Here is a 22,326-nt window from a genome sequence, read left to right on the forward strand (position 1 = left end):
CAATAAGCGACCAGACGCGCTTGCCTTTATTTAACAAGAAATTACTTTATGCTTGTGTTTAGGAAGGAAGAGGGTTTGTCTTCTACAGTTAATATTTAAATTAGCAGTTGTTTTTTGTCGCATGTGCTAAAAATGCTAATGTCAAATCTTTAAATGTTACCCGCCACGCTAATTGCTACAGAGTGTGCATGTGACACGAAGCGTTTTTTGCCTTTTATGTTAAGAAGACTGTTTATTGTAAATACACTCAACCTTGCTCTTCTATTTTGATTTACTAAAAGAGAAGGAGAGCTGGGTATTATTGACTATAAGTGACATTTCTACTGTACCTCCGGACTACAAATTCGGTTCTATCACTGATTTTTGTTGCCGCATGTGCTCCATATGAGAGGACAGTGAAAGTCAGCGCTTACCTTCTTGCTGTAAACATGAACGTGAAATGGGTTTTTATCGGATCTTTGTAGTTTTACTAACAAGTGGTAACTTGTGAACGAAGATTTCCGATAACATAATGCACAACTGGGCACGTTACCTCATCTTTTTTCAGTACATTGGGACAAAATACAGGTCAGTGTGCGGCGCAAGGGTTACATTATACTTGCAATCATTTATTTATTACTTCTTTACATTTTTACAGGGGAGTAGTAAAAGTACCTCCACAACAGCTGGGTCAGTCGGGGGTCCAGGAGCACTTGGAGGTAAGTTTTACTTATTTATACTCGACCATGCAGCGTTATTTGTAAAGCACTTTACAAACAATAAGTGCTGCATACAAAAAAAAGCACAAAGCAGAGAATAAACACAACTAGTGCTTAATTAATAGTTGAGAATGGCGATGTGTGTATATATATATATATATATATATATATATATATATATATATATACACATACACACACAGTGTCTGCAAACTGCTAAGCATTCCAGTCGTCATAACTGGAACAAATAGAAATTATTAGAATGGAAACTGTTGCTTTTCTGTTTTAAAAACATTTAAATATTGTCATATGTTGTTATTTTTTATTTTAGCAAATGGATTCTTACACTGTGAGAATCACCTGCTAGTATTTAATCTAGATTTTGAATCTTTTAAAATAATCTTGATTAAGAGCCCTCCACACTTTTTCAAGGCTTTTTCTACATTTTGCATGAACTTAAAGCTTTGCATTTTTTCCTGTCGTTGTGCAGGAAGCAATTAAGAAACTGAAACCAGTCAACCCAGTGTCTCTGTCGGTGTCCAGCAGGACAGATGCAGGTGTCCACGCCCTCTCGAACTCGGCTCACTTTGACCTCCAGCGCAAAAACGACAAGCCTCCTTTCACTGCGGACGTTCTGGTTGAAGCTCTCAATTTTAATCTCAAGGAACAGCAAATCAGGTGAGTCAAGCTTCATGTTAAAGCTCCTCATCGTACATATGTACATCGCTGTACATATGTACGATAAATTCAAAATCAAATGGGATGAGTGAGCTGTAACCTGAGAACCATTCAACACTGGAGGTGTGAAATGGGACATTTCAGAGATGTGTGCAAGTGTTCTGCCACTCTTTTCTTTAATTACTAGATTTTCTTTGTCATTTTATTTAACATTTCTGTAAATATCACAGGTAACGTTTTCTAAAAAGCATGCATTGCCCTTGGTACACGAATATCATTACATAAGCTTGTATAATATATCTTCCTTGAAGAAATTATGTTTTCATTTATTGATTTTTGGAAAGCTTATACCCATTTCTCAGGCAGATTTTTCTTCTTTGTCTTTCCATTTTTTTTGCTCCACTACTGTCTGTAACCTTTTTTGCTTATCTTGACAACTCATTTTTATTCATAAAAGAAAGTAGTTTGCAAACCCTCATCAGTTCTGACATGTTGAAACTAACAAAGCGCAAAATAAGAGTGGTTCTCAATAATTATTTGTAACTGAGCCAAATTTCTGGTAGAGAAAAGTGAATGTTTTTCTTGAGAACATGTTTTCATCAAAATAACATAATAAAGAAGAGTTTAGCCTCAGGAGTAATTGTCGCTGGGAACACAAGACACACAGGACAAACAACTATGAATAAACACACTCCTTAGGGCAACTTGGAGAGACAAGTTAACCTACTAGTCATGTTTTTGGACTGTTGTACCAAGCTGGAGTACCCAGAGAGAACCCACGGATGCACAGAGAACATGGAAACCCTGTGCAGAAAGAACCCAGCACCTTCTTGCTGCATTGCAACTGCACTGCTGTGCAGCAGACTGAAAATGATGCATGATTTTCCAAATAGTTTATCTGAAAAGTGTGGCTTGCATTTGTATTTAGCCATCCTAAGTCAATACTGTGTAGAAATACTTTTTCCTGCTGCTACTGTTACAAGTCTTTTGACAGTATATCTGTATCTCTACTCGCTTTGCACGTCTAGACTGAAAATGTTGCACATTTCAATTTGCAAAATAGCTCAGTGTCAGTCAGACTGGATCTCTAGAGCATCTTTGAAAATACATTTTTAAGTCTTGCCACTTGTTCGGATGTGGTCGGATTTAGGAGTGGACATTGATTGGCTCATTCTGACACGTATATATGCTTTTATCCAAATTGGAGCTCTGGCTGTACACTTCAGGTTTTTGTCTTGTTTAAAGTGTTAGTGTTATTAATAAACAATAAAAAAAAAATTTCTCCATTGTGATCCTCCCAGTTTCCTCATCTTGATCTCTTCATTAGGGATCTCTGCACTATTCAGATCTTAAGTGCTCACGAAAGACACACTACAGTTATGCATGATTAGATATTAACAAGGAGAGAGGGTCTTGAAGTGTCAGACCTGTGAGGACAGATGGTGTGAAACCCAACCTGGCAAACACACAGTGCAGTGTTGAAGGAAGGGAAGCTCCCTGCATACTGCTAATCCTTAAACCTGTAGAGAAAAGGTTGGAAAGGATTATCCCAGCTCCGCTGTTAGTGCTGCGCAGCGCACACACTTCCACACACTCACAAGGATGCTTTCATCTGGCTTAATGGGAATATACAGTATAAACAAGCTCTTGTTTCCATAGATGTATGACTAAATCGGCATCATGTGTGTTTTTGTTTTGCGTCACATTAGAAATGAGCTTGAATAAAGTCTCTCATCACCATCACTCCCCGTTTTTGCAGCAGAGGGAGCTTGTAACTGAAATAAAGACATCTTCCACAACAACGCTGGCTCACAGCTTTGGTCTGCCGCCTCCAGGGATGCAGATCCAAGATGAGAATTAAACATAGACTGCACACTGTAAAAGAGAAAATGTCCTCATGGAATGGTCTGCGTTAAGGCCCGGGTTAATGGCTGTTTCCTCGTAGATGGGCTGGTGCCTCAACAAACAATGCCCCATTTTCCCCAGATTTGTGCAGCCACCTTTTGTACACCGTGTATGAAAATTTGATGTGGGTGTGCAGTGGTGGGGCGAAAGCCGTCACTTCACATCGGAGGTGCCGGCAGAGGCATACACAAGGGTTTTCTCTGCTGTGTGTCACACTCAAGTCTCCTCCCCTGGTAGCGTAACCTAGTTTTCCAGCACATACACACACACACACAAGCATGAATTTCTGATTGTCATTGTTGTCATACCTTTGTGTGCTTGAGCATGCTTAAATGGGACCGCTACATGTCTCCCACATCATCTAGCACTCACTAAACATGTACACCATCAGACTGACTGCACTGCAGACACAAATCTGTGTGAACAAACTGGAAGGGTATTGATGTGTCACATTCAGTCACTCTCATGGTGCTACAGTTTGCTGCAGCCCTTTATCAAGTTCACCGTTTAACCCTGAAGAATACTCTGTCACTTTAGCGCTAGTAGTGGTGAACTCTACTAAATGTATCTGCGATGCACCCGTCAGACCTTTTTGGTGGTCGAAATGTATTCCTGGTTTTACTTTCTGTAGCTCAAATTCTCATCAGGTTTTATTTTAATCCATTGATTAAGTATTAGAAACATTTTTAAATAAACCATCAGGATATCAAGGGACTACTCGATAATCCACCAAAGTATATATCCATGGCAGTAACCTGCTTTTTACTCAGTTATTACTTTACACAGTTGCATAGTGACACAGTTTGTCGCACTGTTGCCTGGCAGCAAGAAAGTCCTGGCTTTGAATCCTGCCCTGGGTCTTCCTGCATGGAGTTTGCATGTTCTGCCTTTTTGCTCCCGGTGCTTTGACTTCCTCCCACAATCTAGAAACATGACTGTCGGGTTCCTTGGTCTTTCTGAATCGCTCTTAGGCATAAATGTGCGTAATTGAGTGTCCTGTTGTCTATGTGTAGCCCGGTGATTGGCTGGCGACTTGTCTAGGGTGAACCACGTCTCTTACCCAATGACTGCTGGAAATAGGCAGCAGCCTGTTTGAGTGTCTGTTTGGTGTTGAATGAGTGCATAACTGATTTGGGCAACATTCAGTTTGATCGCTCTCAACCGGTGCTGACCAGTCAAACTCAAAAATCCAAAACTTTTACCAATCAGGGAACACGGCATGGCAACAGCTACCACATATTTCAAAAACAAGTCAAGAGGAAGCACTTAAATCAAAGAAGCCATTTAGAAAGAAACAATATTTTTTCCACACAAGACTTGTCTGATTATTACAGACTGTGAGAAAACAGGAGAGAGTATTACATTTTTGCAGATAACAGGAAGGCTGTACAGGAAGAATACAGCTCACAAGATGCTCCGTTTTATCCTTTTGAGTTGAGGAACATACTGGATTTAGAAATACCAGAGCTGAGGTAAAGGTCGAATTTCTTTCTTGAGTTCACAAAGAAACTGTTGCTTGAGTTAATGACCAGCATAATCACTAATACAGGATATAAAAACACCAAATGTCAACCCTGGAATCATTTTGTCTTGGTTTTATGATAATAACGACTGTTTTTACAGCAGTTCGCTCACACACGGTGAGAAAACTGCTTCTGATGTAAATGAATAAGCTCAGGGATACCAGGAAAAAAAAACAACATTTTGACAGTTGTTGCATAATCCGATTTTATAGATTTTAAAGAGAAATTGAAATTACCTTGAATCGTTATTACTAGGAGAATGAAAATGGGTAAAGAAAGACATTGTTCAGATTGAATTAATGGACATGCCGTTTCCAGCTTTTCAGACTCAATACTGATCTTTTGTTTTTGAAGGGTCACCCATGCTTACCGCGTCCCTGACGACTTTCACGCCCGTTATCGTGCTCAGTCTCGGACCTACGTCTACCGAGTAGCACTGGGCGCCACCCACCACACTCTGCTCCCGCTCACAGACTGCAATCTGTGCTGGAGTCTCTGCAACACGTGAGTGATCCCATCACTGTTGGCTTGCTGTTTTCCCCCCACTCACCATTATTTGCACAACGTTTTTTTCCCATTCCTGTGCTGCATCATGAGAAATAAAGCTCAGACTATGATTTTGTTCACAGTAAGCTCAGAGCTCACAGAGAATAACTGGATGTTAATTGCATGAATAATCCCCAATTGGGAATGGTGGAGCTACAAATTAGGGACTGCGAGAAGGTTTTATGTAAGCTGACACACCAAAAGCAAACAAGAAGGAGGCAGAGGGAGAGAAGAGGGACAGCGTGTACAAAGAGATAAAATGTTTAGGGCTTTGAAGCATAGGCAATGCTCTTCTGGCTGTGACTACATCGAGGGAGCATGAAGGAAAAATGTTTTAAAGAGTGTATGTTTGAACATTTTGCCTGCTCTTCTCACTTCACTCTTTTTTTTTTTTAGGGAAAAGTAGGGCAAGATAAGCTGCGGGCTTATACACGCTGAACAACACCCACGCATTTTAGCCAGGTTTCCTTTTTTTTCACTCCCTTTCCATTTTTTTTTCATTTCTCCATCCCTCACTTGTTCCTGAATCTCTTCTGATTCTCCTTTTCCCTAATTTCTCTCTCCGTCGTCTGCTTCTTTATCCCTCTCTCGTGTTCAGCCTTTATCTCGTCTTTCTGCCCTTGAGCATCTCTGCCTCAGCAGCGTCTCTTCGTTTTCTCTTTGATCTGCCGCTCCTCTCCCGCGTCATCACACCCGCTTTTCCACTGCAAGAAATATCTGATGGATTGCTTTAGTTCTTTACTTCACCAAGCTGGTTTTCAGCGGAAATGAATGCAGCTTATTTTTACTTACTTTGTATTTCTCAAACTTTCTTGACGATTGACCTATGGGGGCTTTTCTTGCAAGTACAGATTTCTGTTTTTGTCCTTTTTAATTTGCTTCTTCTGATGTTGACAAAGCTTTTCAACAATAAATCTGAAGTACACAGGCTTTCTTCTCTTGTATTTAAATGCATTTTGCATTAAGTAGCAGAGTTGATCCTTGTAAATCACAGCCTTGAAGAACTTTCCAAATCCTCTTTGCAAATGGATTTTGGCGGTGGCAGTGTGATGGTATGGGGGTGGCACCTTCTCCTGCTTGTAATTATTGGAATCAATAATTCTGGATATCGGGACATTATTCTGCAACCGATGGTAATCCTATATCTTCACTCTTTGGTACCAAACTCTTTCAATAATTAAGATTTCTTTGTAAGGCAGAGGCTTTCAATGATTGCATTAAGGATTTTAATGGCTCAGTCACTCCTCGCTGCATCCATCCCCGTCTCTGTCGGCTCATATTTACACGGTGACGTTAAAAGCTGTGGAGAGTCCGAGCCGTGATCCCGCTCTCACTCCCTACTCGAAACGAGCCAAACGTTGACATGCCTCTGCTCTCTCACGTGGCCTTGTTCCTCAGAATGTTAATGTTACATAAGTTCATGGGAAATTGGAACAAGGAGGCCTAGAAATGCATCTTACTTGGCGTGAACTCTTCATTCTGACCTACCTGTGTAGACGAGTCACTTTCAGGTCGGCATGAAGGAATCCCAATAAGACCAGAAAAGGGCTGATTTTTGGGGAAACTGGCCTGCAGGGAGTCGCATCATTTGCGCGTTTAAAATCAAATGTTTTGTCTGTTTCAGAGAGCTGGATATAGACGCCATGCATGAGGCCGCCGCACTGCTGGTTGGCACTCACGATTTCAGCAGCTTCAGGGCAGTGAACTCGCCTTTTAAAAATCCCGTGAAGACAGTGGATGTGGTTGCCATACAGCCTGGAAGCTCCTTCGCACATTCACATTTTCACAGGTAGGATTGTGGACAGGAAAAAAAAAGAAGTTGTACCCAGCTCAGCTTTAGCATGCCAATATATAATTCTTGTGTTGATGGACTTTACTTTTGAATTTTAATATACGTACAGGACCTCATATATAAATATGTATATGAGAGCTCTTTGTAAACATTTGTAAAAGATTGAGCTTTTTTTTTGTTTTGCTTCTCACACATTTCTCACAATATTCAGTAAGAATATTTACACTGTATGATTTCCTGGTAAAGAATTGTTTTCTGAAAAAGATTGCAATCAAAGTCCCAACTTGATTCTGATAGGGAATCTGTGGAGGGTGCTAAAAATTAGGGTGATGCCAAACAGGCGCACCAGCCTCAAAGACCTGGATCTCCACACTGTTAGCTGAGCTGCTAATAACTGGAAGCTCCCTTTGTCTTGACTTTCCAGCTGCGCTCTGTATATTATTTAATGCCTTGTTAAACAGCTGATGTTCCCCGCTGTTAGATCAGGCAGGTATAGATGTTGTTTGTGTTAATTAAGGAGCTGCGTGTGATTATGTATTAAGCAGGTACGGGTACTTTAGACAATGAGGATTCAGTATAATCCATGGCAGAGATGGAGAGGGCCACATGGGCTGTGGGAGATTACATTTCCACGGGGGGGTCGCTCTATGCTAGATAACACTTCCATGAGTATTAATTATTAATCCTGAAAATATGGTGCACGTTATAGAAGTAGGTTATCGCTTCTTTGAATAAATGTAATTTCTTATGCCCTAACCCCCAACACACGGGGTGCACCAGCATGAAGTGACCTCCAGGTCATGGCACATCTTCCAGTCAAGCCTGCATTTCTGCTAAATTAAAGTCTTTTGCATATTTTATAGTTAGGGGTTGATGTGGGGCAACACCGGTCTAGAAAGCTTGCATTCGAGTTAAGTGTTCATTTTTTTATGACCGTCACTATTCTAAGTAACTGTGATGAAATAAAATGAAACTAAGTGATAAATTATTAAGAAATGTCAAAGGTTGGCCTCAACGTTTCATCCTAAAAGAGGGCAGTGAGAATGGATGGCCTGGTTGTAGATGGTTAAACATAAGGTGATGTTTTATTCATGTTTTTTTATGAAGTTAATCTAATTTCATTTTACAAGTAAACCTCTCTCCATTTAGTCCTTGTGCTGTCTCTGCAGCGTTTTCACTGACAGGGTAAGTTTGTCTGAGGCTTGTGCTACACTGACTGAGAAATTATTCAGCCTTCCAAGTGATAAAAGTGAGCAGATTGTAAGAATTATTAATTGTAATCTTCCATTGTCATATGAAGCGAAAGTAAAAAAAGAAAAAAAACTTAAGCGTCCCACTAAACGAGAGGCTGCTGTTCAAGAAGAAAGCCAAAATTAAAATCTGCATCTACGAGTCAAACTCCAAGAGACCATTTACATTTTTCCCAAAGGTTTCCAGGTTAAGGCTTTTTTTTTCTTTAATAAATTAAAAGAAAATTTTATTTTTTTTAATTTGTTAAATTAAAAGAAATATTAATATTTCAGTATTAAAATTTGTTTGATGTGAAGATGTTATAATGTGACAAAAAAGCACAAACAAAATAAATCTGTAGGGATGTAAATACTTCTTCAGAGCACTGCTTATTTAACACATAAACACTAAAGTGTTGCTGCAAGCTGCCAGTCAGCTGGATGAAAAAATCTTCTACAGTTTTCCTGTGCTCGCAAGAAAGACTAATTTGACTCTGTGGGTTTCCTTCCACTTGCACAAAATCTGAACAGGTATGTTGGTGGCGGCACCAGTCACTCTTATTGAGACAATGTTGTTTTAAAATGACAGTTGTAGAGCCACTTTGTGCATGTCTGCAAAGGAGCTGACTGTAGCCTGGCTACCAGAGCAGACAGCCTGACTAATTAATCAGCTCTTTATACTTGACTCTTTAAAGTATGCTCTATACTTTACTCTGGCATATTTGTGACAGGAGGAGGATTATTCTGCACAGTCCTAGAAAATTATTACTGAATCTACATATGTTATAAATAGTTATTGTAACCAAATTAACTGTATTTGATCAGCAGTGGGGACACATGTTGCTTTTCTTTTCTTTTCTTTTCTTTTTTTTAATGAAAGCGATTATATAAACCTATATATTTTGCTTGTAATTTTTGTAAAAGTCTCAATTGCAATTTATGGGTCAATATGTTCATGCGACCACAATGATGATGCATGTCTAGAAAATAGCTTGTCTGTGTTATTAGAGCTACGTTTCACACAATCATTATTTAAAAGAAATCAAATGCAGCTCAATATTACCTTAATATTTCCAAGATATATGCGTCATCCTTCCAGCATGAATGTTGTTTTATATCTTTAGTTTTCTAATTAGTGTTCCTGGTGCTGTTTGCAGTCATTTGGGTCAAAAACAGCAATTCAGAAATGCCTGCATTTCCTTGTCGTTTCGCAACTTTTCCCACATTCATCTGCTTATGTCACAACAGATGTCCAACTTCCAGCTTAAATAGAAAAATACCGATCTTCTCTTAACTTTAATTTATTTGTTTTTGTTTTTGGTAACTTTGGTTTAAATATATGTGTAATAATGATGTCTAGCACACACTGCTTTCAGCCTTGTTAAATGAACCTTGGTCTATATTTATTATATGGCGAATGCAGACAGCAAGCTGCGAGTCACATTTGCATTTGACCCAATTCCTGCCACATGTCTCTTCGTTTAATTGTATCTTTCTTTACCAAAAACAAAACCAAAAAAAAAGGAATAGAAAGGCTTCTCTGATTTTTAATGCAGAAAAGGAGTTTGCATGCCGTCGCTCATAATCCTGTGGTTTTCTGGCATATTCGGGACGTGACATTTAAACAAATCCACGCAACAAATGTTGAATTGTGTCTGATGTCTGGGTGAATGTCACATGAGCCTCATCCACGCTGACGCGGGTCGCGCCTGAATTGTCTGACGTGGGTTATTTTTACCTTTTTCTTTTTTTAGTTTCCCGTCTTCTTGCTCTTCTCTCATAGTTGTTAGAATAATTACATCTATCCTAACATAATTAAAAATGAGACCTAAAAATCATTTTTGTTAAATCAGGTTAAGTACAGACTTTTGTTAAAACCTGCTTTTATGCGTATATATGTATTGCTGCTAACGCTACTTTATTTTTGACAGGCGGCTACAATTCTGGGAGCTGACCTTTAAAAGTCAATCGTTTCTCTATAAGCAGGTTTGTTGCTCTAATCTCTTTCAAATGCCTGCTATGTTAATGTGTGCTCTTTGTCATATTTTGCTCCAATTCATTGTGAGTGGCGCCCTCTGCTGGTGACGGCTCAGTCGCATCAAAACCGACACCATCAAATATCTGCAGTGATGTTTGGTGTAAACCTGAGAGTGAAGCCGTGGTCGTTGTGATCCAGGTGAGGAGGATGGCTGGAGTCTTGGTGGCTGCAGGCCGGGGACGGCTGTCCGTGTCTCAGGTCAAACAGATCTTGGATGCGCGGGACACTCTGGCCTTCCCTCACAATGTGGCAGCTCCAGCCCAAGGCCTCTTCCTTAAAAGTGTAGATTACAAAGAGTCGGGTGAGTGAGAATCACTCTGAATCTGTAGTCATGTGTAATATCTCTCGTCTTTAATGTATACAGCAAGTCTGTTACATAATCTAAAGCCACCGAGAGTCTGCTCTCTCTGACGGCTAATTGAAATATAACACATTGAGGACATTACTACGCTCTTGTTTCTTGTGTGTAACTTCCATATTATTTCTAAACTACTTAACACTTTTCTAAACTTTTTGTTTACCAACACAAATGAGCAGGGAATACTTTTACCATCATCCTTTGCTGTATGAAGACTAGTTACTCCACCATTCTTCCATCAAATAAACTATATGTAGGTCCAAAAACATGTAGATTCTTCAACTGTTTATTTATTTGTACCTTTTTGGTAAAATTAGTTCAATTTAGTTTTTACGGAAGTAATATTTGGCTTACATCTAGACATCTGCCACACGACTGCTAAGATCACACATTCCACCATTTATGCAATAAAAACGGTCCCTAGTGCCACATTTTTAAAAAATGTCAAGTTATGCCAGTTTTTCTGTTAGGTTTTCATGAAGCATGTGCAGAAAATTTAAGTAACATGAAGACGCTGATAGTTGATATGAACAACAGTTGTACTGCATTGTTTATCAGAACTGTATGTAGCCACATTTTGAAATGCGTGTTTGCTTTTATTAGACAATGACTTGATCTTTTATTCATTTTAAAATTGCTTGTTTTTATTTTTTTTAGTCTGAAATTGGCCTGTATAGCTTTGTTAAATTTACAGTACAAAAAATGTATAGCTGAAATGTGTTTCTCTCTTTCTTCATAAATGTTAACAGTTTAAGCTTATATTGTCTTATAAATGTGTTATTAAACATATTTTACCATTATGGATAAATCAGAGGGAGCAATAATGACTACAAAGAATTTACACTATAGGACTACATAACTGGTTTTGTCATCTTCATCTTAAATATAGCTGTTTATTTTACAAGGTTTTATTTTTCCTATGCTGTTGTATTTCTCATACTTGTCTCAGGTTAAATCTTTGTTTCTGATTTCCTCAGACCTTCTGTTCTCCCAAAAGCCTGACGCCACTGAAGATCCAAAGACATGACGATGCTACCTGAATAAGAAATATTTGATATATTTGTGAACTCTTTATGATAGCGACTATAATAAAGTTTTTTAGTAACATCCATCTCGAGTTATTGGTTATGCTTTGAACTTTGGTACTTTAACCATCTTTAGTTTCACTCAGGGGAAATTTTGTCTCCAAGGCAATAAAATGCTCAGGTTTTTTCAGAATTATTTCTACTTGCTAAATGATAAAAATAACTAGGAATGTTTCTTTTTATATCTATTCAGCCCATGTCGGTTGTATTTCTCGCTGGATATCAGCACTCTTACCAGGTTCAGTCAGCTTCTTTGGAGGGTCTTGTGCTTTGGTTCCCAGGTCGAGTCCTTCTGGTCTCTGGGACATGAAACCCGTCTGTTTTCCGAACAGTCGGATGGCTGAACGTTGCCGTGCCAATTGTACTTGCATATAATTGTTTGAACATATAATGGTGACACTTGGAGACATCGGGAAACTCGAGGATGACCCAATATTCTTCCTGATATCTTGATCGACTTCTTTACTCCTATAATGTCAAATGGCATGTTTGAGGTGTTTTTAAGTGCATCCACAGGTTTGCCTCCATCTTAACTCAACCGTTGTGAATTGAGAAGCTTACAAAGTCATCACATAGTCTGGGCATCTTCAAATGACCTAAAAGCATAGTCATCCCAGTGGGAATCATTTTGATCATGTTAATTTATCTGAAACAGGAGACACTTAGTCTAATTTAATTTTTGAGGGAAAACTTGTTTTTCAAGATTAACTCATCAATTATACAGCGACGTTCTTTGACCAAGTTTTTTTTTAGAAAAAAAAAAGTTCAACATCTATGGTATTCCTGTTTATAAAATGTCTCTGAATATTGTGGTACTTAAGGAACTGCTTCTAAATGATCCGAGAACCAGAACCAGAGTTTCCAATCTGACATAAATAAGCAACGGAGAACAAGGTGAACCTCTATATGTTCATTTAATTCAACATGTAAGGATACATAACTGTGTCCATGAACACAGCTCCGCTTACACAACACCACACACCTTGAACCTATCGTTGGCTACTACGGACACAACTTGCTGAATGCCTGTTTAGCTAATGTACACATTTATGAACTGGGTTCATAACATTATCAAAACATGGTGTACTACAAGTGGGGAGGTCGGGTGGGGGTGGGGGTGGTGTCCTTTAGCAAAAGCTGCTGTGTCCATGGCTCTCACACAGAGGCATTACACTACGGGTCAACAAAGTACACACACAAACGCACTCAAAGTATACATCCGGTTGTCCTAATAAAACTGCATTCATCACTTTTATTTATTTTTTTACCTACAAAGTGTTGAGTATTCTCATGCCAGTCGTTTCCTAGCTTCTCCTAATTTGTCTGCATCTGTTCAGCTAGTTTTGAGGTCCATTAACAGTCCATTAAAACCAGACTACCACCAGTTACCTTCTCTGTGCTGCTGATTGAGGCTTGTTGCAGGTTCACACTGACTGGCAACTGGCTCTGAGGCTCCAGTGTTAACGTTACACTTTATTTTTTCTTTTTTTGGTTTGTTTTCAACATTCCCCAAACTGATACAAAGGTACACTGATTTACAGTGCCTTGCAAAGTGATTCATATCCCATGTCTCATTGCAACGACAAACACCAATGCTTTCTTTTGGGTGACAGACCGACATAAACTAGCGTAAATTTGAAAGGTGGAAGGACGAGGGTTCATGGTGCCTGGTTTTCGAAAACCTTTCAAAGAAAGAAACTCTGCAAAGTGTAGCCTGCATACGTATTCAACCCCCCGTGTGGACTGCAGACGTCGCCTGAGTGTTAAATAGTGAGTCTGTGGCTCTCAAAAACGACAAAGAGCGACAAAAAGAAATCCTAAAGAAGTCCCGTTCCAAGTTCACCACAAGAAAGCTGGTCAGAATTAACAGAAGGAATTAAATGCAAGAAAACGTATGAGAGGCTGAAAAATGTGTGCCAAAGCTTGAAAACTGATGTCACAGACACTTTTCACCAAATCTGACTGAGCTGGGGGAAAAAATATAAATTAAGCTTTCAAACATTAATCAAAAAAAAGACTGGCGTCTGCAGTGAAAGGGTTTCTACAAAGTGTTGAATCAGAGGGGATGAACACAAACATATTGTAGAAATTAGAAAGGCACACCTCGTTGCTTCCTGTTCAGTTATAGCCCATCACATACTGCTCAAATAAATGACATTAAAGTTTGTAGTTTTAATGAAAGCGTTGACAGGGGCGTGAATAGTTTTTGCAAGGTCCTGTAGATTCATTGTCTTCTAGGAAAATTAAACCTCATCGGGAATGTTTTATTGCACTTCTTAGAAGTGACGAACCTAAATACTTCACCCATTTTTGTTCTTATACATTTTCTTAAATATGTACACAAGTACACGTTTTCTATGCACGCAACCATGTTGAAGCAACACAGCGAGTCTGATTGTTAGCATAGGTCCTCAAGTTCAATTCAGCATTTGGTTTCAAAAAGATAATGCAGTTCATGCACCCATAATTAAAGGCTCCCCATTATTCAGTACGTATATCAAAATTTCAAGTGTTAGCCAGAATATTTAAGCCCAATGTCTTAAAATAGCGATATCAAAATCCTATGCGTATATATAATGCACTTGAGGAAGGCATTGCGTATTTGTTTTGTAACTCACAATCCTTTTGACGGCACAGGCTGGGTGAAGAATGGGAACTGCGCCGAGGTCTGAGCTGGAGACCCTGATTAGAACTGGTTGGATGGGACAGCGATGACGTGAAAGAAAAACGACTCACACCGGACTTTGCAGGTCACGTTTTGGGACTTAAAATGAGATTTTATGAGTCTGATGAAGAAACAGATGACTTGTGATGAATGGCTGCCTGGACTGTTCAGATAGTGGCCGTTCCGGCTTTCAAAAGTGACACAAATGGTGTGTGTGTGTTGATGGCTGACGAATGACTAGTGGCTAAGCAAAGACGCACCTTTATGCCTATGAGTTAGTATCATTCTACGCAGCCGATTTGGCATCCGACTACACCCTGATGCTAGAGAAGAGGTTATTTCAGGATTAATTTGTGTTATGAGAATATATATTGATAGCATTTGATAATATCTATCAGGCTGATAAGTTTGCATAGACCCTTAGATCCTAACCCTCACCATCTCATAAACAAAATGATTTGAACAAACTACTACTTGGAGCAGCATACCCAACTTCACCCTTTGTACCGACCATCTGCTACAGTTCCTTTACATTAAAACATTTGTGGCACTTTTAAATGCTTTTTTTTTTTTTTAATTTGGAACTTGTGAATATTCCTATAAATCGCTAAAAAGTTCCTAAATTTCACAAGTTTTCAAATAAATAACTTGATCATGTTTAGAGCATTAAAATCCATACACAGCACTGAAGTTACAGACTTTATTCTTTTTTTTTTTTCTTTTTTTTTTTTTTGAAAAAAATGTGTACAAAGAGTGAAATGGGGTATGTTCCAGAGACTTACAAAAAAAAAAACTTGTCTGAAAGGAGACATGTCCACATGTAAACATATGATCTGTTGGTGTGGTTCTGCTCTTTTCTCTGACAGCTAAAATAAAAAATAAAAGCTTAAAACATCATAGAAGCGTAGAGTCCTTGGAGAGTAAGGAGGGGGTGGGGACGCTTTCTCTGCTTAGTTGGCAATTTTCTCAATTTCATCCAGATCATCTGTATCTAGTCTTTCAATTTTCTTATCTGTAGGAGGAAGAAAGCAGAGATTACACCAGTTCAGACACCCGATCCGATGTGTGTGTGTGTGTATGAAGGAGTGTGAAGCTGTTTGAACTTACTGAAATGCTCCTGGATCCTGTTAAGGATGTTCATGCTCATCTTGCTGTCCACCATGTTGATGGCCAGTCCCCTCTTCCCAAATCGGCCGGTACGCCCAATCCTGTGCAGGTACGTCTCGTTGTCAGGGTTACCATCTTTGTCGACTGGCAAGTCGAAATTGATCACCACAGAAACCTGCTCCACGTCGATGCCTGCAAACAAAAAAATAAATAAAAAATCGAATCCGACTATGATGCATGATCAGACTGTAAGTTGCAGATTTATAACAGTGGGTCTCAAGCAGCTTTTAGCCCCATTAGGCAGGAATGGCTCTTTTCAAAAACAGCCAGGACTGATGCAAAAAGCCACAGCTGGTTATTATAATTTAAGACAAAATTCTGCAGCAGTCTAATCCTTTGAATCCTTTGAGCTGCAGATTTTGACCAAGTCTGTACTTCATATTCCCTTTATTTTCCACTTCATCATCTTTACCTCGAGCACAGACATTTGTGGTCACCAGGACTTTCTCCTTTCCATCTCGGAAGCGGTCTATGACGGCAGCTCTCTGCTCTACTTGCATTTCTCCACTGAGCAGCGCCACCTGGTGGCCTTCTCTGGACAGCTCCCCTGCAAGCCAACCTGCAGTTTTCCTCGTCTGGATTGCGCAGAGGAACAAAAAAACCATAAGGTTGCTGTAGCCATTTGGCAAAGAGAATAACACAACAAGCTTCAGGCGCTGCGAATTGTGGGAAAAATGACCATCCAAGTTTCTCAGAGCATAATTATAACCAATAAACTCAGTTAAACTGAAACATTTAATAATTTAGTGGAGGAGAAAAAATATATATATGCACAACGTTTTTAATGCAGTGTGAGAAAACGAGCTCACATGGCAGAAGATCATGGCCTGAGCGATGGTAATGGCTCCGTAGATGTTACAGAGAGCTTGGAACTTCTCCTCTCTGCTGTTGCAGAGCACAAAGTACTGCTTGATGGTGTCCAGAGTCTCCTCCTCTCTCTTCAGCTTGATGATGTTGGGTTCGGGCACGATGCGCTGCGCGAAGCTCCAAACGCTCTCTTCAAACGTGGCTGAGAACAGCAACATCTGGCAGTTCTTCGGCAGCGTCCTGCGGACGGAGGACGTGGACAGAGTTGTAAAACCTTCAACTGTGCCAACAGGAAGCTTTTCAAACAATACGTCTGTTGCTTTTGCATTTTGAACTTCTATGAGGCAAACGTTAACATCTTTAGCTGTGAACGCTCATGCTACGCACGAATCAGAAATGAAAGCATTTTCTGGTAAAGGTTTAGACACCGTGAGTTTAGGTGTCGCACTTGAGCAGAACTGCAGAACAACCTGCAGTTCTGGACAGATGTGCATCTTCATTAACTTTAGCCAAACATTACATAGGACCGACGAGTGTTTACAAATCCAAAAGGTAAGTCCAGTGCACACATTATGTGCACAAAGAAAGTCTACAACAGAAAATACCACTACGGTGCAGTAGTACTTTAGTTTTATAACATACACGTGTAATTTTCTCTATGAACATAGATAACTTCACGCTTTCCCTTCATTTTCCTTAAGTATGAAATGTTCTATAAAAGAAAATGTATACACTCCTTTGTTGTAAAGCACCGACTACTTTTCTTAAAAAAAAAGGGTTTAATTTCACCCTAAAACATGTTTTATTGCACTTAATCATCTTTTTTGAGGGGCCAAGTAGATTGTTCCTTTTTAGATGATTAATGGTCGTGTTAGGATCGCCGAGTCCTGCACCCACAGCACACGACTGAATGACGGCGCCAAAACTCTGGAAGTAAAACCTACTATGAAATTCTGACTTTTTTGTCAACCTTTTAACTAAGCAGGTTGTGTTAATTCAGAACAGATGGGCCATATTCAACAATGCAAAGTAGTAAAATAAAGGGTTTTTCTAATCACAGTTCATTATAAAATTCCCAAATTCACAGACTCAAATATCTACATTATGCTGTTAACTTCTTAAAACGGATTCCTGAATTTCAGACTCATTTTGATGTCAGATATATATAGGTCAATATGATTGCACTATTGGATTTTTTTCCCATGATTATTTCTATATTGATATGACTCCTAAAATTTTACTAGAAATTAAAAATTTGACAATTCAAGTAACATCCAAGATTATTATTATCATTATTAATTTTTTTTTAACATATGGCTAATTTGAAATTAAATTTGATCAAATATTTAGTTACACGTGTGTTTCAGCTTACCTCTGGATTCGGATGCTCTGGTCCTGGTGTCCCTGCGTGGCGATCATAACGTCAGCTTCGTCCAACACAAACACTCTGATCTTCTTGGGATCTATAAACCGGAATTTATTGCACCAGTCCAGCATCGTACCAGGTGTCCCAATAACTATCTGTTCCTGCAGTTTGCTGCCTCGCTCCACTGGAAGAGACCCGAGACGACACTGTTCACAATTAAGGCAAAGCGAAAGAAACGACTTGCTTTCTTTTTGGCAGCAGAGTGCTGCAGAGAGACTCACACTTGTTCCCTCTAATGGCGTAGACTAGTTTGACTTCGGGATAATATTTGCCCATCTGCTCGATAACTTTGCCGGTCTGAAGTGCCAGTTCGTACGTCGGCGACACGCACAAGCACTGGTGGAGAAGAACCAAAGAATCGTTGCAGCTCAAGTGTTTAGAAGAAAGTCACACTTTTACATAAACGTGCAGATGTCGTTCTGACCTGGGGATATTTGTTGTTGGGGTCGACGTGGCTGAGCATTGCCAGGACAAAGGCGGCCGTTTTTCCTGTCCCTGACTGAGACTGAGCAATCAGGTTCTGTGGACTTCAGGGGGCAAAAAAAAAAACAAAATTTGATTCCAAGTAGCAAAATATATTTCAGAAAAAGAAAGCAGCCCTCTTTCAACTTCTCTTAAAAAACAGCCCAAGCACCAACCAGAGGTTTTTACGAGGCATAGAAAACATCAAGTAGAACTCACGGCTCTGCCAGCATCATGGGTAAGGCGGTCTCTTGGATTTTAGATGGTCGATTGAACCCCATGGCATATACACCCTGAAGAAGCTGTGGTTTGCTGTGAAGAAATGAAAAATACAAGCCCAAAGCAAACTGTTTTAGTGACCTTTTTTTTTTGTACTTTATGAAACTGCTTTGAATCAATGGAGGAAGGACACAAAGGACAAAAAAAAAAAAAGATTTACTTTTAATTTTGAAAGTAAGAACACGGAGGAGCTACTTACAGGCGTAGTTCTTCAAAGGACTTCACAGAGTATAGCGGGGAGTTTGGATCCTTCTGGAGAACTTCCACTTGATTTGTCGTATTTACGAGGTTATTCCGTATCAGCTTGTTCAACAGCGATTGTGCCGCTTTGTCCTCTGAAAGACAGGCAAGGCAACGCAACCTTAAAGCACGACAGACTGAGCAACTCGAATGGGCGCGATCAAAGTCTACGCTCATATTTTAGACACAGCCACGTTTCAAGCTCCTCACCCTTGTCGTCGTCGTCTGCAGGTTTGGCGTCACCTTCGCCTTCTGATTTTGCAGCCCCACTGCTGGAGTCTGTGGCATTTGAAACGGTACCTAAAAAGTAGTATTTACAAGTTGATTTTTGCTTTTAAAAATCGTGCTACAAAATGAATACGGCACATTGTAAAATGATTAAATGGATGGAGTTGTGCACAGCTGAGCACTAATTGAAGACATACAAAACTGAAACTTAACAGGGAATCAATATAATTAAAGAATCCATCCATATCAATATTTACGGTTGTCCATTTTTAATGAATTTGTCTCTTTGTCGTTTGTTTTCTTAATTTTTTTAAACAAAATTTCCAGTTTTCCTCCAAACTGCAGTGTGTGCATACAAACCCCGTAGCTGTGGTACGTGTGTGTGTTTGTAATACGTTGTGGGGACGATTTTCCTGGCACATACTACGTTGTGGGGACCAATTGCTCCTTGTGGGGACCGAAGCCTGGTCCCCACAAGGGGAAACCCTGTTTTAGGGTCAGGGGTCAGATTTAGGACTATGGTATGAATTGAGTTTTGGTTAGGGTAAGGTATGTGATGGTCAGGGTTAGGAAAAGGGTAAAGGTAAGGTTTAGGCTGTAGAAATGAATGGAAGTCAATGGAAAGTCCCCACAAAGATAGTCACGCAAACATGTGTGCGTGTGTGCGCGCGCGTCAACACCACATGTCAGCGGTGTTCAATTCATGTTCGTCTGAGTTAATGTCTCAAAAAAAAAGGCAGATTAATATATGGATAATAAGCCTGTCAAATCAATTAATCACATGGTAAATTAAAAATTTGCTATTATTCTTTGAGAGGGAGAACTTGTATTATAGTCCAGAAAAATGTGTTATTGTGACAGGAATAAATATGGAAGCACTTCAGTTAAGGTAACAACAAGCAAGGCATTAAGATTTTCTCTAAGATTTAGACTGAAAATTGAACAAGACGAGAATGATGGATGAAGAGTAGCTGAAGAAATAACAGCACCTACAGGCAGTAAAGATGATGAAAACTAAAGTTTTTATGATTGCTTTATACATTTAAATTTTTTACTGGATAAATGCTCTCAAACATTGACTCATTAACTCTCTGCCAGTGTGTGTCTGTGTGAAAGTGAAGACTTTGTGTAGTCAACCTGGAAGACTTTCTTTGCACATTTAATTATGTAAATAATGCTATGTAAATTAATGTAAATTATGTAAATTAATGAGAAACTACAAAACCATAAGGGCTAAAAAAATAAAGCAGGCATCTACCGCAGTCCTCAAAGATGTCCTGCAACTTTTAGACGCTTCTCTGCTTTAAACCATGTGAACCACATATTTGGATGCTGAAGAACAAATTCAGCATCAGCCCTCAAAAATAGAAGTTTGACACCCCTGATTTATATTACATTATCAATATATTAATTATGCAAAGTGATAGTTATTTAGATATTTTTTTGTTAAATATCATTATACAAGTCAAAAACGGGAGACATTTTCCATTTGACTACCGACTTTGTATGTTACCATTACACAAACACTGGAAAACTGTACAAAAATTATATATAAATTATACTACTAACAAAATAGTTGGTAGTATAATATAATTACGCTTTGCCTTGTCATTTCTATTTCATTTTATTTATAATATAGTTACACTTACCATTTTCTTCTGGTTTCTCCTTTATCTGAAGACTACTAATCTATGGGGAAGAACATGATAAAAGTTTTAAATCAGAGAGTCGCATTAAGTAGTAGTTAACAACAGTGTGCTTGAATCATTTCCATGCTAGCCCGCTACGTGCTAAAGCTACCATGGGGCTAACTTAGCCGGTAGTTTAGTTTTATGAGTGAGAAAACTTCAAAAGGAAAAACTGCCGCAAATATCGGCTAACTCTTTGGCAGCACTATCACTGGAAAATTCAGTATGTTATGAACCAAACATTGACACCTATTTTTCACACAGACAGTTCCCACAAAAAGGCAAAAGCATCATTTTAAACAGGCTAACAACAGGTTAGCTCACGTTGCGTAAGTTTAGGCTTTTACCGATTCTGCCGCGGCTTCCTGCTCATCCACGGCCTGCGCCCAAGACTCTGAAGCCATTATGGGACAGGTTGATATACCACTGTTACAATCTGGATAGGTGAGTTTGAAGTCTGACTCTGAATGACCACTCGCTGATGTAAAAGTAACTACTTGTTACAATGGCGTGCCAATCCCGATTCTGGACGAGGGTGTAACGACGTAATGTTTCCGGCTGATTTAAAGGCTTTAGCAATAATCGTTCCTAGCCGATAATTTTGAAAATAAATACAATTGAACTAAGACTTTATATTTGAAAACTGCATTTCTACAATCCTTTTTATAAATAATATGCAAAACCGAATATGACTATGATAACAACAACAATAATAATAATATTATTATTATTAATATGACTATGATAACAACATTATTATTATTATTATTATTATTATTATTATTATTATTATTATTATTATTATTATTATTATTATTATTATTAATAATAAAATAAAATATTTACATTTTCACACAATCTAAAAAGGGGAAAGATTGAGGCATCAGTTTATGAGTGCTCATTACTAATAACAAAAAATAAGGCTCAGAATAAATTAGTTCAAATATAGCGCTAAAGCCACACAGTTCCTCACAAAGTGTTATTTTCTTTTTAGTATTTTGTAAAACGAGATGATTAAAATGTGAATATGTAACGCACTATTCAGTCGCTTAACCTGCAGAGGGAGTCAAAGTCCTTATATAGTATGCGATCTGATCTGCTGTGCGTCAAACCATCCTGGTATAAACACAGTTTCACAGATTAATGTGTTCTTATGTTTATTTTATTATGGTAGGATAATTGACACCTATTATACAGTGGGTAGGTTTATTATTAACAACTAGACAACCTGTATAACTTCTTCAGCAAATATTAAATTACTTATTTAACTAAGTTATCAGCAAGGTGCAGATTGTTATTGTGATTTCACAAACCCTATAAATATATGTAAAAGCAACTCATGGTAGTTGATTTTAATTAGTGCTACAGGTCTATTTGTGAGTTCAGAAAATAGAACTTGTATTACAGTATGCGGCATGTATCCATCCATCCATCCATCCATCCATTTTCTTCCGCTTATCCGGGGTCGGGTTGCGGGGGCAGCAGCTTCAGAAGGGAGGCCCAGACTTCCCT

At 38.9% G+C, this 22,326-nt stretch overlaps 2 protein-coding genes across 5 annotated transcripts in view; one reads left to right on the top strand and one right to left on the bottom strand.

Annotated features, from left to right (window-relative positions):
- pusl1 (pseudouridine synthase like 1) overlaps nt 1–11,878 on the top strand; it is a 12,757-nt gene extending 879 nt beyond the window's left edge. Inside the window, exons 1-8 of one of the 3 annotated variants that reach the window (XM_008409325.1) lie at nt 7–567; nt 638–698; nt 1,189–1,376; nt 5,159–5,308; nt 6,975–7,139; nt 10,303–10,357; nt 10,548–10,710; nt 11,745–11,878. In XM_008409325.1, the coding sequence (XP_008407547.1) occupies nt 512–567; nt 638–698; nt 1,189–1,376; nt 5,159–5,308; nt 6,975–7,139; nt 10,303–10,357; nt 10,548–10,710; nt 11,745–11,794 (888 nt within the window). In that variant the 5' untranslated portion in view covers nt 7–511 and the 3' untranslated portion in view covers nt 11,795–11,878. Of the gene's footprint in view, nt 1–6; nt 568–637; nt 699–1,188; nt 1,377–5,158; nt 5,309–6,974; nt 7,140–10,302; nt 10,358–10,547; nt 10,711–11,744 lie in introns of those variants that run through there. The other 2 variants (XM_017304719.1, XM_008409326.1) reach the window with 2 other exon arrangements.
- Nucleotides 11,879–12,747: 869 nt separating this feature from the next.
- ddx19b (DEAD-box helicase 19b) lies at nt 12,748–21,365 on the bottom strand. 2 transcript variants are annotated; one of them, XM_008409324.2, is made up of 12 exons: nt 21,162–21,365; nt 20,776–20,815; nt 19,109–19,198; nt 18,858–18,993; nt 18,599–18,691; nt 18,342–18,444; nt 18,139–18,253; nt 17,864–18,041; nt 16,494–16,731; nt 16,097–16,259; nt 15,625–15,816; nt 12,748–15,529 (listed from the first exon to the last, which is right to left on the bottom strand). In XM_008409324.2, the coding sequence occupies exons 1-12, from the start codon at nt 21,216–21,218 to the stop codon at nt 15,468–15,470; spliced, it is 1,467 nt and encodes a 488-aa protein (XP_008407546.1). In that variant the 5' UTR covers nt 21,219–21,365; the 3' UTR covers nt 12,748–15,467. The 2 variants fall into 2 exon arrangements, with proteins under 2 accessions (XP_008407546.1, XP_017160207.1); XM_017304718.1 differs by lacking the exon at nt 12,748–15,529 and having other exon boundaries at nt 15,650–15,816; nt 16,097–16,296.
- Nucleotides 21,366–22,326: the final 961 nt, after the last annotated feature.

Source organism: Poecilia reticulata, linkage group LG5 (genome assembly GCF_000633615.1).
Source record: "Poecilia reticulata strain Guanapo linkage group LG5, Guppy_female_1.0+MT, whole genome shotgun sequence".
Taxonomy (NCBI): domain Eukaryota; kingdom Metazoa; phylum Chordata; class Actinopteri; order Cyprinodontiformes; family Poeciliidae; genus Poecilia; species Poecilia reticulata.